Source organism: Ochotona princeps, chromosome 9, assembly GCF_030435755.1.
Source record: "Ochotona princeps isolate mOchPri1 chromosome 9, mOchPri1.hap1, whole genome shotgun sequence".
Lineage (NCBI taxonomy): Eukaryota > Metazoa > Chordata > Mammalia > Lagomorpha > Ochotonidae > Ochotona > Ochotona princeps.
In genome coordinates this window covers 23,007,593-23,022,368 of record NC_080840.1, presented here as the reverse complement: position 1 = coordinate 23,022,368, position 14,776 = coordinate 23,007,593, and the positions used below count along the sequence as shown (strand labels likewise).

The 14,776-nt window shown below is 33.1% G+C and overlaps 1 protein-coding gene across 1 annotated transcript in view; it reads right to left on the bottom strand.

The window, feature by feature from the left end:
* The window catches only part of CSMD3 (CUB and Sushi multiple domains 3), an 878,998-nt gene that overhangs the window by 263,364 nt on the left and 600,858 nt on the right, over positions 1–14,776 (bottom strand). The window contains exon 23 of the mRNA XM_058668892.1: positions 5,111–5,280. Within this exon, the coding sequence (XP_058524875.1) occupies positions 5,111–5,280 (170 nt within the window). The remainder of the gene's footprint in view (positions 1–5,110; positions 5,281–14,776) is intronic.

Here is a 14,776-nt window from a genome sequence, read left to right as displayed (position 1 = left end):
GAGGACCATTTCAAGCTCTGGCTGCTCTGATGTGCCCAGGAAGGCAGTTAAGGCCTACGTGTACCCATTTTATCCATATGGGAGACCTGGATGCAAGTCCTGTTTCTTGGTATCCACCTGAACCAGGTTTAGCTGATTGGCTTTTGGGGAGTGAACAGTAGATGTTAGAACTCCCTATCTCTCACTGTCACTGTGCCTTTACAATGAATGAATGAATGAATGAATGAATGAATGAATGAAGAGAATATCATGAAATGAATTTGGCAAAATTGTAATTTTAATGAAAGTCTTTGGTAAGACTTTTTGTTAAAAACTCACAATTATTTTGATTATACTACACAACTTTCTTAAGGGGTTAGTGCCTGAAATTACCAATTTTGGACACACCCTTCTAAATCTGGTAGGCCAAACCTTATGATGACAAACTACTTACCAAAACTTAAAATTCTTTTTGCTTTGAATGATATGCTAATGCATGTTTAACAGATATCATCTACTTATTGTTTCAAGGAAATAGCAAATGAGTTATAATCTGATTCTAAAACAGGTAAGCAAGTAAGAAAGTAAAATTTTTAAAAATTACATATATGTATGTACATATTTATATATACATATATACACAAACATACATATATTTTTACAAACCTACAATTTTTCATTCTTCCAAATCATTTAATTTTGTGATTGTTAATACGCAAGATGATGCAGGGTTTAATGAGGCTTAACTGAATATTCTACAGAAATGAACAATTAGATTGCCTTTGTGGGGAAGTTAACAAAGGGGTACCTACCAGAAAACAAGAAGACAGTAGAAACATAGGATAAATATGTAAAATCAGTGCTGTGCCAGGAATGACTTAAGAATCAGCTCTGAAAGTAAACTGGTGAATATGTATCCCCAAATGCTATTTTTTAAAATCTCACTCGTGTAGAGGTTGCCCACCTTCTCTAAAAATGGCTAGAGATAAATATTTCAGGCTTTGTGTGTTACCCTGTCTCTGTCACCACTATTTAAATCCTTTCCATGTTAACCTGAAAACTATTATGGATAACGTGTAAATCAATGTGTATGACAGGCACTTAACAAAATTTAATTTACAAAACAAAATTTTTTTGATATTTACAAAAATATCAAGCCCAACTGGCCAATGAACTGTTTTCAAACACCTGAGTTTAGGGAAGTATAGCAGACAATTTATAAATAGTACTATAATATGCATTATTTGTTATACTAAATTCCATATAGCTAATTTATTTTTATGCATTATCTGTAATGTCTTATTTTTATCAGATTTTGTATATACAAATTTTAACTGTAAATAAAGAAAGTTCCAATAAAGGAAGTTCTATACACTGCTGATTTTTAAGAAATTAATTTTTTTTTCATTTTATTTGAGAAGTAGAAAATTGGGGAGAAAGAAAGGAATGAAGAGAAAGACATGGACTGAGAGAGAAGATCTATCTACTGATTCACTGCCCAGATGCCTAGACAGCTTGGACTGGTTCAGGGCAAAGTGAGGAGACTACAATTCAATCTGTGTCTCTCATGCACGTTGCAGGAACTGAAACATTTGAGCTATCACCTGTTGCCTAACAAGTATGCATTAACAGAAAGCCAGAGCTCAATCCCAGGTACTCAGGTATACAATGTGAGCATCCCAAGTTGTGCCATGTACCACTTCTGATTTTTGTTGTTTTACATTAGCAAGAATAAAGTGCAATGCCAAGAAAAGTGACTTTCAGAATATCATTGTGAATTACAAGATCAACTTCTTTGTTAAACTGAATAGCTTAGGAAAAAGAATTTGTAAATGTTTAATGTTATTCCAAATACAACTAGCACACATACAACCAATTTCTATTGAAGTATATGTAATAAAACATATCAAGCAGAATTCCATGTTTGGTGGTATCTACATTGTAAATACAATTGAATATATGGTTATATAACATTGTAATACATCAAATAATTGTTAAGAACACATGTGTAATGGTGCACGATGACATAACAGTTCAACAATAGAAACACAATACCAGGAACCTTAAAAAAATTCCGTGGAAAATGCTTATAATGAAAGAACTACCTTATTTTCAAATTAAAAAAAATTGCCTCACAATAAACATATCGCAATTCAATTTTCCTTGGAACTTTCTGAAATACGCTTGTAGTCATAAATAACTTCTGTCAAATAACAAAATTACAATATGGATGAATAATTCTGACTGGCTTTCTTTTTGACTTCCAAATTGGCAACACTTCACTCTATAGAACAGAGAAAGTATTTGGATGAACTGATCTGAAAAGGCTGATTTTACAGACAAAGAATGCTAGAAGATGCAGAAACAAAAGACAAAAGACCAACAAGTAGAGATATTAATTTAATGTGACTTTCTGTGACAGGTATAGAACAGTTGGAAAGCAACGGGCAGGTGAACATTAAGTTATCCTACATCTCTTTTTTGAGGAAGGACTAATGGAGAGGGAAATTAATTATCATTCCAATTGAACCTGTCTGTTTTGGAAATTTGACTGTCTCTCTAATCAGATTCCTCAGAAGGTCAAAACACCAGCTCAATTTCAGCTTAGAATGTTAATGTAAATGATTGCTCTGTTTTGGTTTTTAGCCAGGTCTATTGGAGATAAGTTCAAGAGCTTAGTGCTAAACAATTACGCTCTGTAATTTTTATTAATACTTCATAGCCAAAATAAAAATAGCAAATTCCAGATATGAATGTAGAGAAGAAAGTAATGACCAAGATTCCTTTATAGGTCTCTTATTTCTTAAGACCCTTCCTCATATCCATCTTATAAATTGGGAATGCACTACTTGATTTTCTATCTGGAGCCCAGGAAAAAACAAGAAGAGATACACATGCTTACAGGAGAAGGGCAGGAAGGAAACAGCTGTATAGTTGATGAGGTACTGCGCCTAAGCTAGCTAAAATGCAATTCTGATGTAATCCACCGGCATACATGCAAAAGCCATCAGATGTTTCTCATTAGGCTAATAACAGAATACAATATGCTACACAACCAGCAGAGACACAGATTGTGCACTATGGGAAACCAGAACCTAACAGTGAATGCTCATTTTACCAATGCTTGCAGACCAATCAGCTACCAAGGTAGTTCAGCTGCTACCCTAACAAAGAGGTGTTTCTTTGGGTGGATACAGGGTCAACTAACTAACTCTCAGCCTATAAGTGTCAGCATCCATATGGGCACAGTTCATTTTCCAGTTGCTTCAATTCTGAACCAGTTCTCTGCTTATGGCATGGAAAAACAGTGGAGGATGGCTCAAAGCCTTGGAATTCTGCACCTGCATGAGAGACCTGGAGCTGTTGGCTCCCGGCTCCTGGCTTTGGATCAGCTAAGCTTCAGCTGTGGTGGCCATTGGGGGAGTGAGCCAGCAGGTAGAAGATTTTTCTCTCTGTCTCTCTATCTGTAAATCCGCCTTTCCAGTAAGAAAATACAATAAAACAAAACAACAAAAACTCTTAGAAAAACAAATAACTGATGCTCTCTAGCACCAAGTGTTGTATGAGCATGCTACCCAAGGCAATTCTTGCAGAGTCAGTCAGTTTCCATGCTCATCCTTACAGTCTCCCTTTCAGAACAAGATGCTTTGTAACAGGTAATTGTCCCAGAGACTAGACCTCCAGGACCTCTTAGGTGTCAGACAGCAGCTTGTTAGACCCTCAGACTTCAAAATTTGTAACAATCTAAGATCCATACTAAATAACACTCACAAGCTGATGATCATCATGACACAATGTAAAAGGATTAAGAAAAGAAACTAGCTTCCTGATTCCAAGAATTTTGATGGACTGCTACAAGAAAATCTTTATTAGCACATTTGTCTCCTTCATTTTTGTTAATTTCTGCAAATTCTAGATCCAGTGAAGGTTGGAAGTGAATTTATTAGACTCCCATTTTCCCAATCTGTGGACAATGATTGATTAATAATTCTTGCATTGTTGATGTTCAGTTTTTGTTTCTTGATTGGCTGCAATACCAAAATTTATAAAGGACTCAATTTCAGGATCTCATTTCATACAAGAAAGTACCTCAAAAAGGGAGACAAAAATTATAACACTATTGAAGAAATCTGAGTGTTTTAAAATTTATTAACCTTATTTATTTAAAACACGTTGACATAGATGCATACATACACAAAAACACACAAAGAAAAACATACATACAGAACCTAGGACTGTTTTCAAATTTTTCATTTATTTGACAGAGAATGAGATGGAGTGACCCTCTCTCTGCTAGAACATCAGACACCCAACAACCAGGAATACTCAATCTGGATTCCCTCATATGGGTGGCAGGGCCCCAGGCACTGAATCCATTACCTACTGCTTACCCGGGTGTGCACCAGCAAGTACCTGGGTCAGAAGCAGAGCTGAATCTTAAATCCAGAAATCCCAATACCAGAAGTGAGCATTAACTATGGTTTTCATGTAACTAAAACACTCTGAAATTTAGGCATAGAAATATTATGTAATTTTTCAGAAATTTTGTAACTAGGAGCAAACATTTGGCATAGTAGTCAAATTATAGATAGGGTCTCCATGGGCCCCCTGAAAAGTATACATATTTATTATCAGCAAAGCATAATTTTTCTGAATGTATGGACAGTGAATTACTAAAATCATATGGTCATATAATTGATTTGTAATCACATCTGTGAAGAATTTTTCATTCAATAAAAAATCAAGACACTAATTAACAAACATCAAAATAAAAGCAAAACGAAATTATCATTATATTAAAAACCATCATTGTCATAGAAACGTACATGTAGTTCTATAGGTAACATGTATTAAGTAAGATAATTGAACTAAAAATTTTCCAACTGGGTTTTTACTGAACTATTAAAATTTGTATAATATAAAGTCAAAGTTTCTCATTACAAAATTTAAAACAAACATTCTACAATAATGAAAATAATAGGAATATGGGCATGGCATTAACATTTAATTTATTTTAACTGTGTAAGTGTATGCATGTCTATGCATTTATTGAATGATATGATATGTATAAATATATGTATATTTAATGACTAAAAATAATTAAAATACAGGAATTTTTGTGTTCACCTACCTTAAGAACATCTCCTTGTGCTAAATGAAATGTTCTGGCTGAAATATTAATTCCCTTTCCTGCTTGAACCTGAATACTATAAATGCATTCATGGTTGTTCTCATAGTTGAGTGGATAATTTGGAGAAAGCAAAATTCCTTCATTATTTGTTGCAGATGCACCACATTCAGCTGCAGATAAAACAGAATATTGAAGTACAGTTTAATAGAAAGCATTATCATGGTAATGAAATTTCATGTATGGAGGTAAAAATGCATCTTATTTTACCTAGCACCGAAAAAAGAAAATAATGTATATATTGGCAATGTGTCATAGAGGATTTATTCTTCCTTTAGATAACACATGAACAGATATAGACTAACACTGCCTATAGAAAGGACACTAGCATATAAACAAGAAATACGTTTCAGCACTGCTTCCCCTGTTTGAAACAGATGGTACAGGGAAGCAGAAACTCAACATTTTGCAGTAGGTATTTTGAGTTTTTAGATTTATGACCAAAGCACACTCTAATTTACGATTTCATTCTTGCAAAGTATAAAATGGGTAGACTGATTAATTCTTGGAGTCTGATTCTCATTTGGTGTTTTTACCAGTAATAAATTTACCACTTTCTCTTCCAAACAGTCAGCATTACACTAACCTAAGAACTCTAGCAACAAAGAATTAACTAAGCAAAGATCCATTACCTTTGAAAAGTTATATAACAGTTAAAGATCACTAACCAAGAATCTGAATAAATTGGACATCATTGAGAATTACGCTACCTTTTTCAATTTATAAGGTAAACTGGATTAAGGCATTCTCATAAAAGGTATATGGTATCACTAACCATAAAGAAAGAATTTGGCAAAATCTGGGAATATATCTGACCAGTTAGGTAGAACTGAAAATTTCTCCACAAATTTTTTTTTCAAATTGTTTAACTTATTGTGATCTTTTAAAAAGCTTGTTACACTACCATAGAATCAAATAAGCACTTATAATTTTAAAATGTTTCAGATATTCAATGAATTCACTTTTCTATCTTAGCTAATAATTTGTTCACGTTTCCTAACACTAGGTCAGGAAGAGTAATATTTAGAATGTTTAACTTAAAAAGAAAAGAACACATTATTTTCCAGAAATACAATTTTTAATATAATGGTTTATAGAAACATTTATAGGAAGTAGACAAAAAGGTGCAGCTAAAGTGATTTGCTTTATTTTTAGTAGGCTATTGTTAAGTGAGCAAATACATTATGGACATTTAAGGAGAAGGGAAAAGTCATAGAGAATCCATTTTAAAAGACATCTGCTGAAATTTTTTGAAACTAAGAAAGACACTGAGATGCAGGCCCAGGAAGCCCAAAGGACCCCTAAGAGAAGAAAACATTCAAAAACAGTTAAGTCAAATGCCTGAGGTCCCTTATGAGTAAATCCTCAGTGGCAAAATTCTCCACAAAAATCTTATAAATCAGGAATTAATGGAACAAAATAGTGAAAATCCTGAAGGACCAAATATGACAAAGAGCAAAATTATCCTCTCTAAAGACATCCTTCTGAAATGAAGGCGAGATTAAGACTATGATAATAACAAACTGAAGAAATTCCTTACCAATATGGCACTACAAGAAATGCTTAAGGGAGTCCTGTATTCCAGAAAAAAAGAGATGGTAATCATCTTGAAAACGCATGAAAGCAAAAACATTAACAATAGACAGACACACAGAAAAGAAAGAGATGAGAATGCAATGATTTTTATTTTTACTTTTAATTCAGGATACTGTTTGTATATATCTAAGTTAAGGTTTTGCCTCCTGATTATCTGAAAATATACTCCTATGGTATTTTTTGATTTTACTAGATTTTGTTAATAATTTTACATTGTTTTATTAAAATAAGTTAGAGAGTGCTTCATTCTCTTGTTTTTCAAGGATATAATTATTCTGTTGTCTAAATATTCTGTTTGAAACTATCTGTGAAATGTTTCAGGATTTCAGTTATTTTTAAAAGGCCTAAATAATATTTTGCAAGTAAATTTAGTTTCTTCAATGCTTTTGGAGTTGTTCAACTTTTTTTTTCTTTAGATACTGATTTCTAGATGCTTGTTTTAAAAGAAACGTGCATTTCACAAAGGCTGTCCCAGAAAAAACTTGGTATTGCTTTTGACATAGTAATTAGATAGCATCTTGCACTGCTTTCCCAGACACATCATGGGAGAGCTGAACTGGAAATAGAGCAACCAGTTTTCCAACCAGTGCCATATGGGATGACACCATCACAGAGAGCAGTTTAATCCACAACACTGGCCCCAGCTGCTTGGGTCCCTGCACCCATGTGGGTGATTGAAGAAAAGCTCCTGGCTCTTGGCTTTGGCCAGCCCGGCCCTGGCTATTGAAGAAGAAGGATGACTCCACTCTGTCTTTTCTTCTCTCCTTGTAAATTTGCATCTCAAATAAATAAAACAGATTTTAAAAACATTTTTAAAAAGGCTAAACAGTTATCAAAAAATGCAAAAGAAAAATGTGTAACGAGGAATTGAAAATAACAAAACAATCTATAATATCAACATTGTGTAAACCATAATAAAAAGAATATTGTTTGATACTATCAACCAGTCCCATAGGCGCTATCACAAATTAGAGTTTTTGAAATTCCTTCTTACTTGAACATGTTCAAGCATAAAAATACACGTTTGTACACTTTTGGTTGTATACAATAATAAATATAATACTAAAATACTAAAACAATACTAAAACAAATTTGCAAATACAAGAACAAAAATGACAAAATAATAAAATGTTATGAACATGTATCTAATAAAGCATGAAGATCCTGATATTAAATCCTCTCTGGCAATATGGATTAGGAAGTAGCTGTTTTGGAGTTTTTCGATCCTTCAATTAGACTGTGCTTCACATAAGGGACTCGGTTTTCCTTCAATTGTTGCTTTTTTATACTGCTGCCACACTAAACTATGGAAAAACTCCGACATGTATATCACAACATGATGTCAGGTGCACTGTATTTTCTGGAAGTCATTTTACCTTTTAAATCTACCTCATTTTTTTTTCTCATTAAATTATCTGAATTCAAGAATACATAAGGAATCATGTGGACAAATATATACAATCACACAGAGAACCCATAAAGCACACATATTTTTATCACTTAAATGAAAAATAATGCAAAGAATTTATAATTGTAGAACCATGAAGTTCAGAAAAAATGTGCTCAGATATGAGTTTGCCAGCTATGAATACAATAAGATCTAAAGATTATAATCAATTTCATAGAGTTAATTTACAATCAAACTTCAGCAGTGTGGTTTTTGATATGCATAAGGAAGTTGTGTGTGTGTGTGTGTAAGTGTGCACATATGTGCATGCACATGAATGTTAAAACATGCCAAATAACTCACGTAGAATTTTAACTACAGTGCTGGCACACAAGTGCTCAGCAAATTAAATTCTGAGGAATATATTAAACGTAAATGATGATGATTATATCATTACATATATTAGATTAGAAATACATTTATAATATTTATCTTGTCCCCAGTTTAAAAAAATTCATTCAGATGTAGAAATGACTATCTATGAAGAGTTAGAAAAAAACACTACATAATTTTGGAAACTCACATTAAAATTACTTTCAAAATTCTTACTAACTGAGCAATGCACTACATTCCCCCTTAAAAATGACAAGTGTTAAATTATTTTCAATTTCCATTAAAAATATACTAATGATCCACTGTTAATTTCTCAATTATTGAATATTAAAAAGTGCCTTTCTCCAGAAATAGCATTTGGTTTATACTATATAATTTGAACATTTTAAACACCAGGATAGATCTCCTTAATAAGGAATTGATTTCACATGGAATCCTATCTTTTACTTAACTTGAAACTAAAATATAATCGACACTAACTTCCAGTCCTTGGTAAGAGACTAACACACAAGAACTCTTTGAGCACTTTAGGTTTATCATTCTTGCTTTCCAGGCAGACTTGCACAAAGCCAAATATTTAAATGAACAACAAACTTTTGCAACTTGAGTCTTTACCCAAATTTAAAAATGAGCATGAGTCTCTCTTCTCTGTAATTTACTGAAAAATAACATTTTGCAAATATGAATCCAATGTGGTACTTTATGCTTAAAATATATTCACCATAAGCAAGTGAAAATCTGGAGAATGATATAAAGGTCATGTGCATTGTGACCCCAGTCTCTTCCCAGCTATTATTATACACCCTTCTAAACATCTTGCAAGTTGCTCCCCCTGAGTTACATGCTCTTCCTCAAAGTTTCAATCACTAACCCCTTTGAACACATGGTTTCTCTCAACGTAAGTATCATCTGTGGCCCTGATACATGTGAACAAAAAGAGAAAATCGAGGCCCAAATACCACCAGAAAATGACTGGATCTGGAATTACAAGGTTAACAATTCTCTCCAGCATCGCATGACTGTGGTGGTATATGAAATTTTAAAAATATATTAATTGAACAATTTGCATTACAATCACAAATATAGTCATAGCTACACAGAGAGGCCTATCAAAAATATCCTAACTTCAACACGTTTATTGTTAATTCCCTGAATATTATATAAAGTCTACACAAAGTATTCTATAAAATGGGAAGATATTTTCATTGACAAATTGTAGGTGAATATTATTAACCTATGTTATAACTAAAAAGAGGAAGCTGCACAGAACAATTTCCTCCAAGAGGAGCTGGATGATTAGGGAAAAAAATTTAAGATGAGAGAGTCTGAGAAATAGTTCAAGTGGCAGAGGTGAGTTGAAAAAATGATCAAACTCCATCCACAGTTACATTTGTGGTCAATCAGATTATAGTTAGGTCAAGTTTTTCAAGCATATGCTGTATACAATAGTCTATGTGATATAACATATGCATCAAAAAATTGTAATAATAAAAATAAAGCTATGTGACTATTCTGTTATAAACAAGTTATCTGTTTTACGAGGAACCTTGGTTGGAATTGGATCCTGAGATATTTCAAATGGGTATAGAGGTTGATAACAACATGCTGATTAGGAAAAAAATAAAGATTAAATAAATATTTGCTAAATGTTATAGTGTTACAGGGCTGAAAGGTAGTTAAAACGCATATGAGACCTGTTTTTCAGATAAATGGCAGATATCTGACACAAAGTTCTTCAAGTGAACATACACTATGCACTATATGAAAGAAAACAACTGCAGGTCCTCATCTATTATTCTTAGAGGTCAGGAAAGATACCCAAGGCTGACATTTGAAAGTGGATGAGTAAAAGTAACCGAAAAGGGAGAAGTTGAGTAGGAATAAGGAATATTCTGATCAAAATGAGCATTTCTAAACACATAACTGCTGGGGCACCATACCAAATTCTGGACACTAGAAAACTGTGTTTGGATGGAATTTTATTTGCATAAGGTTCAACAAGAGTCAGGCCTCTTAGGATGGCATTATATATCGCAACTTATACGGAACAGTGTGTCAGAAGACGTGAGGCACTTATTTTTCTGGGGATTAAGGAATATTTCTTTTCTGTATGACACAGGAGACTGGTTGCAACTTTTTAAAAGAGAAGACCTAAATGAGCTATGGTTTATTTATTTCATATATTTTGATATTTTGGATCAGGAAACTGTAACATCACATATAATGGGCTGTAATGTTTTTTAAAAGAAAACTAAAAATAAACTACTATTTTTCTGTTTTATCTGCAGTGAATTTTATGAACTTAATAGCTGACATCACCAATAATACCTAAGTTAATTATGTGAGTTTCCTACAAAATAACCAATCCTATCCTATCAAATTACATCATTTCATTTGTCTTTGAATGAGGGAATTTATCTTCAAATTGACCAAAATAATAACATAAAAACATGATGTCTATTAGCAAAGTGTTTGGGAAATATTCTTGGACAACAGGCCACTAATATTTTTATGGTGTTAAATATTTTCTCTGAGATCCCCAGTCAATAAAAAAACTATATTATGATTTCTATTCTGAAGAGATATCATATTTATATAAATATTCTTTATTTAATATATACATTAAGATATGTACTTCAGTTGCTAAAATGAAACTCTTTGAATAAGAAAATAATGAAGTTTTAATTGAATTGGACCAGGAGAGTTGTTGACTGGAATCTGCTGCCAACAGCTATCACTGCAACAGTAAGCAACTCACCAGAGCAGTGACATCTACTATATTTCAACTCTGAAATACAGAAAAGTCCAAACATTATTAATCATCATTACGAAATTCTGTTAGCATCTGTTGCATGTGCAAGATCATTTATTTTCGGACATATGTCAAAAGATTTATAAGTAATTGGGCTGGAAAATCTGATAAATTTCTATGACAATATTTTAAAAATTTTATTATGATTGAATGTCTTATACTATTTTGAAAGCCTCACAGATTATTTTAAAACTATTTTATGAAGGTAATTAGAATAAATTTGACATATGATTGAAAAACTTAGCAATTTTTAAAATATGTGTATAGTTTGCTAAGTCAAATAAACTGTGGCATTAAGCAGAAATAAATTGTTGGGGACTCCCCAGCAGGATCACTGCATGCAAACCAAGCCACAGGGAAAATCATAAAATATGTGGCACAATCTTGGAGTGCATGTTTCAGGATTGGGCCTCTTCTGTTGCTGATGCCTTTGCAATGGACTGCATGCTCAGATGCACACAGGGGACATGACAGCCAGCTGATACAACCCAGCAAAGAATGTGAAGTGCCTCATCAGAGGATGGAAAACAGAACAAGTTGGATAGCCCTCCTGGACAAGCACTGCAACAAGTGTCTGGGTCTATAGTACACACTGAGATGGCCTTGGTCAGCCAATGTAACTTGGAAAGATTTTCTCAATGAAGCTGCAATGAAGATGAAAATATCTCAGAGCTCTCAAAACCAATCAAATAAAACTGTCAGAACATTCTTTCCCACATTGGGATTACTAAGGCATCATCAAATGGTGGCCTGGGTGCTGATGTAGTTTGACAGCAAGTATCGGGGCTCACCCCTTCTCCCCAGCACACCAGGAGGATTAACAGAAAAGAACTGAACAATTTGCTTCAATCACCTTCTTTCATACCTCAACCCTCCCCACCATATTCAGAGGCTCACATGGGTGTGTATCCCTCTCAACTATATAAACAATATTGAAAATAATAAATTTCATTTTATTAATAACATTTAAAAAAATCTTATCTGCTAGTTGAAGCTATGTATCCCAAGCATAATTTCTATTATAATTTATCAAATAAGAAACTATTTCTTATAAGACATCCATTATTTCACATATCGCTAAGAAAGAAATGCTACCAATGAGCTAGTGTAGTCCTTGTTAGATTAAAAAAAGTTTCATAGATTTCAAATATTTTTAAAAGGATATCTAACAAATTATAAAATACACTAAAGTATGCTAACGTAATAGATTTTTAGTAGTATTTTTAATACGCTGCCTTGATTTGACATTGTTAATAACACATTTGTTCCTTGGAAACTTTTAGTCAAAAATATTGCATTTTCTCAAATAGGCACTTAATTAATACTTGAATTCTCAAAAGGAGGTAGAAATTAGAGGTTAGAGAAGTGTATATTAAATCCTTTTGTCACCACTAGGTATGAGAATCCATTAGTATTGTATAAAATCTAGGACTTTTCTTTTTTTCTTTTCTTTTCTTTGTTCCTTTTAGACAACCATGGCACTTAACTGACAACCCCTTCTGGCTTCACTAAGTAGAATGTATATAAGTATAAAATTACAAACACAGATTGATTCGTCACACATCGAAAGTTTTTTGTTGTTTTTTTGGGGGGGGGCTGTTATTTTGATCTTTAAGATAAGTGTAATGTGGGACAGGCACAAGAGTTAAACAACTAAACCCTTGCCTTGCAGGCACTGGGATCCTACATGGGCACCAGTCATGTCCTGGCCATACTGTTTCCCGTCCAACTCCCCGCTTGTGCAATGGAGGATGGACCAAATCTTTGGAACCCTAAACCCATGTGGGAGACTTAGAGGAAGCTCCTTATTCCTGTCTTTGGACCAGCCCTGCTGCAGCCACGCAGGCACTTGGGGAGCAAACCAGCAAAAGGCAAATCTTTCCGTTTCTTCTTCTCTCTATAAATATCTTTCCAGTAAAAATGAATAATTTTTTAAAAAGATAAGTGTAACATACTTTCTAAATTTCACTATACAAAACTTTCATGATCATCATTGTCCTACAGAATTTTTTGTGTTAACTGCAGTCATATTTGAAGAAAATAAATTAAAACCCTTTTTTATCAAATATATAATTTTAGTTCAAAATATGGAAATTTTCCTATAGGTTATCATTATCCATTTTTTCTCTCCATAAGCAGTAACTAAAGGTCTACTCACAATACTATTATTATTTCTTAATTTATTTATTTTTAAAATTATCTTACTTGCTTGATTAAATTATAAATGGTACAGGGCTACAGGTAAGTGGGTAATACCATTGCTTCCTCACTAATATTTTTTTTTTGCTGTATCTGGAGTCGGGAGAGAAACAAAGGGGCTTTTCCCCTTTATTATTATTATTATCCCCTCTATTATTGATGATTAAAGAGATACTTAATATTATTAACAATTATTTTAATAGATACACTGATATTACATCGTTTCTTGGGATAAGCTTCTTATCCTTGTATTTTGTGTTTTGTCGAAGAGAGATAGGTATTAAAACTATTACATAACATTAAAATGCAACTTGTAGGGTGTCCAAGTGCATATGATTGGCTGATTAAGAAAAAAGGGAGGAATACATTTTAAACAAATAACAAATGAATTTCCAGGGAAGCCCTCAAGGCTAGCTTATTCTTGACTGATATATATATAAAAAAAAAGAAACAGTTGCAGTTGCAATCAAACTGAAGCAACATTTCAGAGAGAGGAAATTGATTGACTAAACGTGTTCCTATAAAATGCATAAATGTTGATTTGCTAAAAGAGCCTGTAGCTCATGTGCTATTCTGAAACATTTGTCCTCAGAGCAAATAAACAGTATTTTTAGATTATGATAGAGTGAAAATAGTACCTAACATCATTGTAATATTTCAGACACGAAGTAACAAGAATGTGAAGTGGTCGTGAAACATGAGGGGGAAAACACATATATTTACAAACTTGGAGGCAAGCTGCATGTGTTGTGGAGTTGGAGTGTGGGTAAGGAAGGATATGAGAGAAACTCTAGAAAAGGGAAAGTAGCAGGCAAGATGAGGAATAGCTTTGTATATATTGACCGACTTTGAACCTATTCTTACTATCCATTAATGAAGATGTAAGAAAATACATACAGCAGTTTCTGAAGTATTACACTTATCTAAGGTGTCCAAAGATCCCTATCAGTGCTGCAATAGATACATGATGACAGTTATCTCTTCTGCATTTTTTTCTGCTGTCTTATCCAGATTTGGGTTTGCTAGATCATTTGGTACTTTCATTTTTAAATTTCCAGTAATCTCCATACTGTTTTCCGTAATGGCTAGACAAATCCACATTCTTATCAGTGGTGTGTCCATGCTTCCCCTCTCTTTCTTGCTTTTTAATAATACCATTTTGGTTTATGATGGTGATTTTTTGTACAATCTTGTGATCATATAAGGAGAACTGGATTTACTT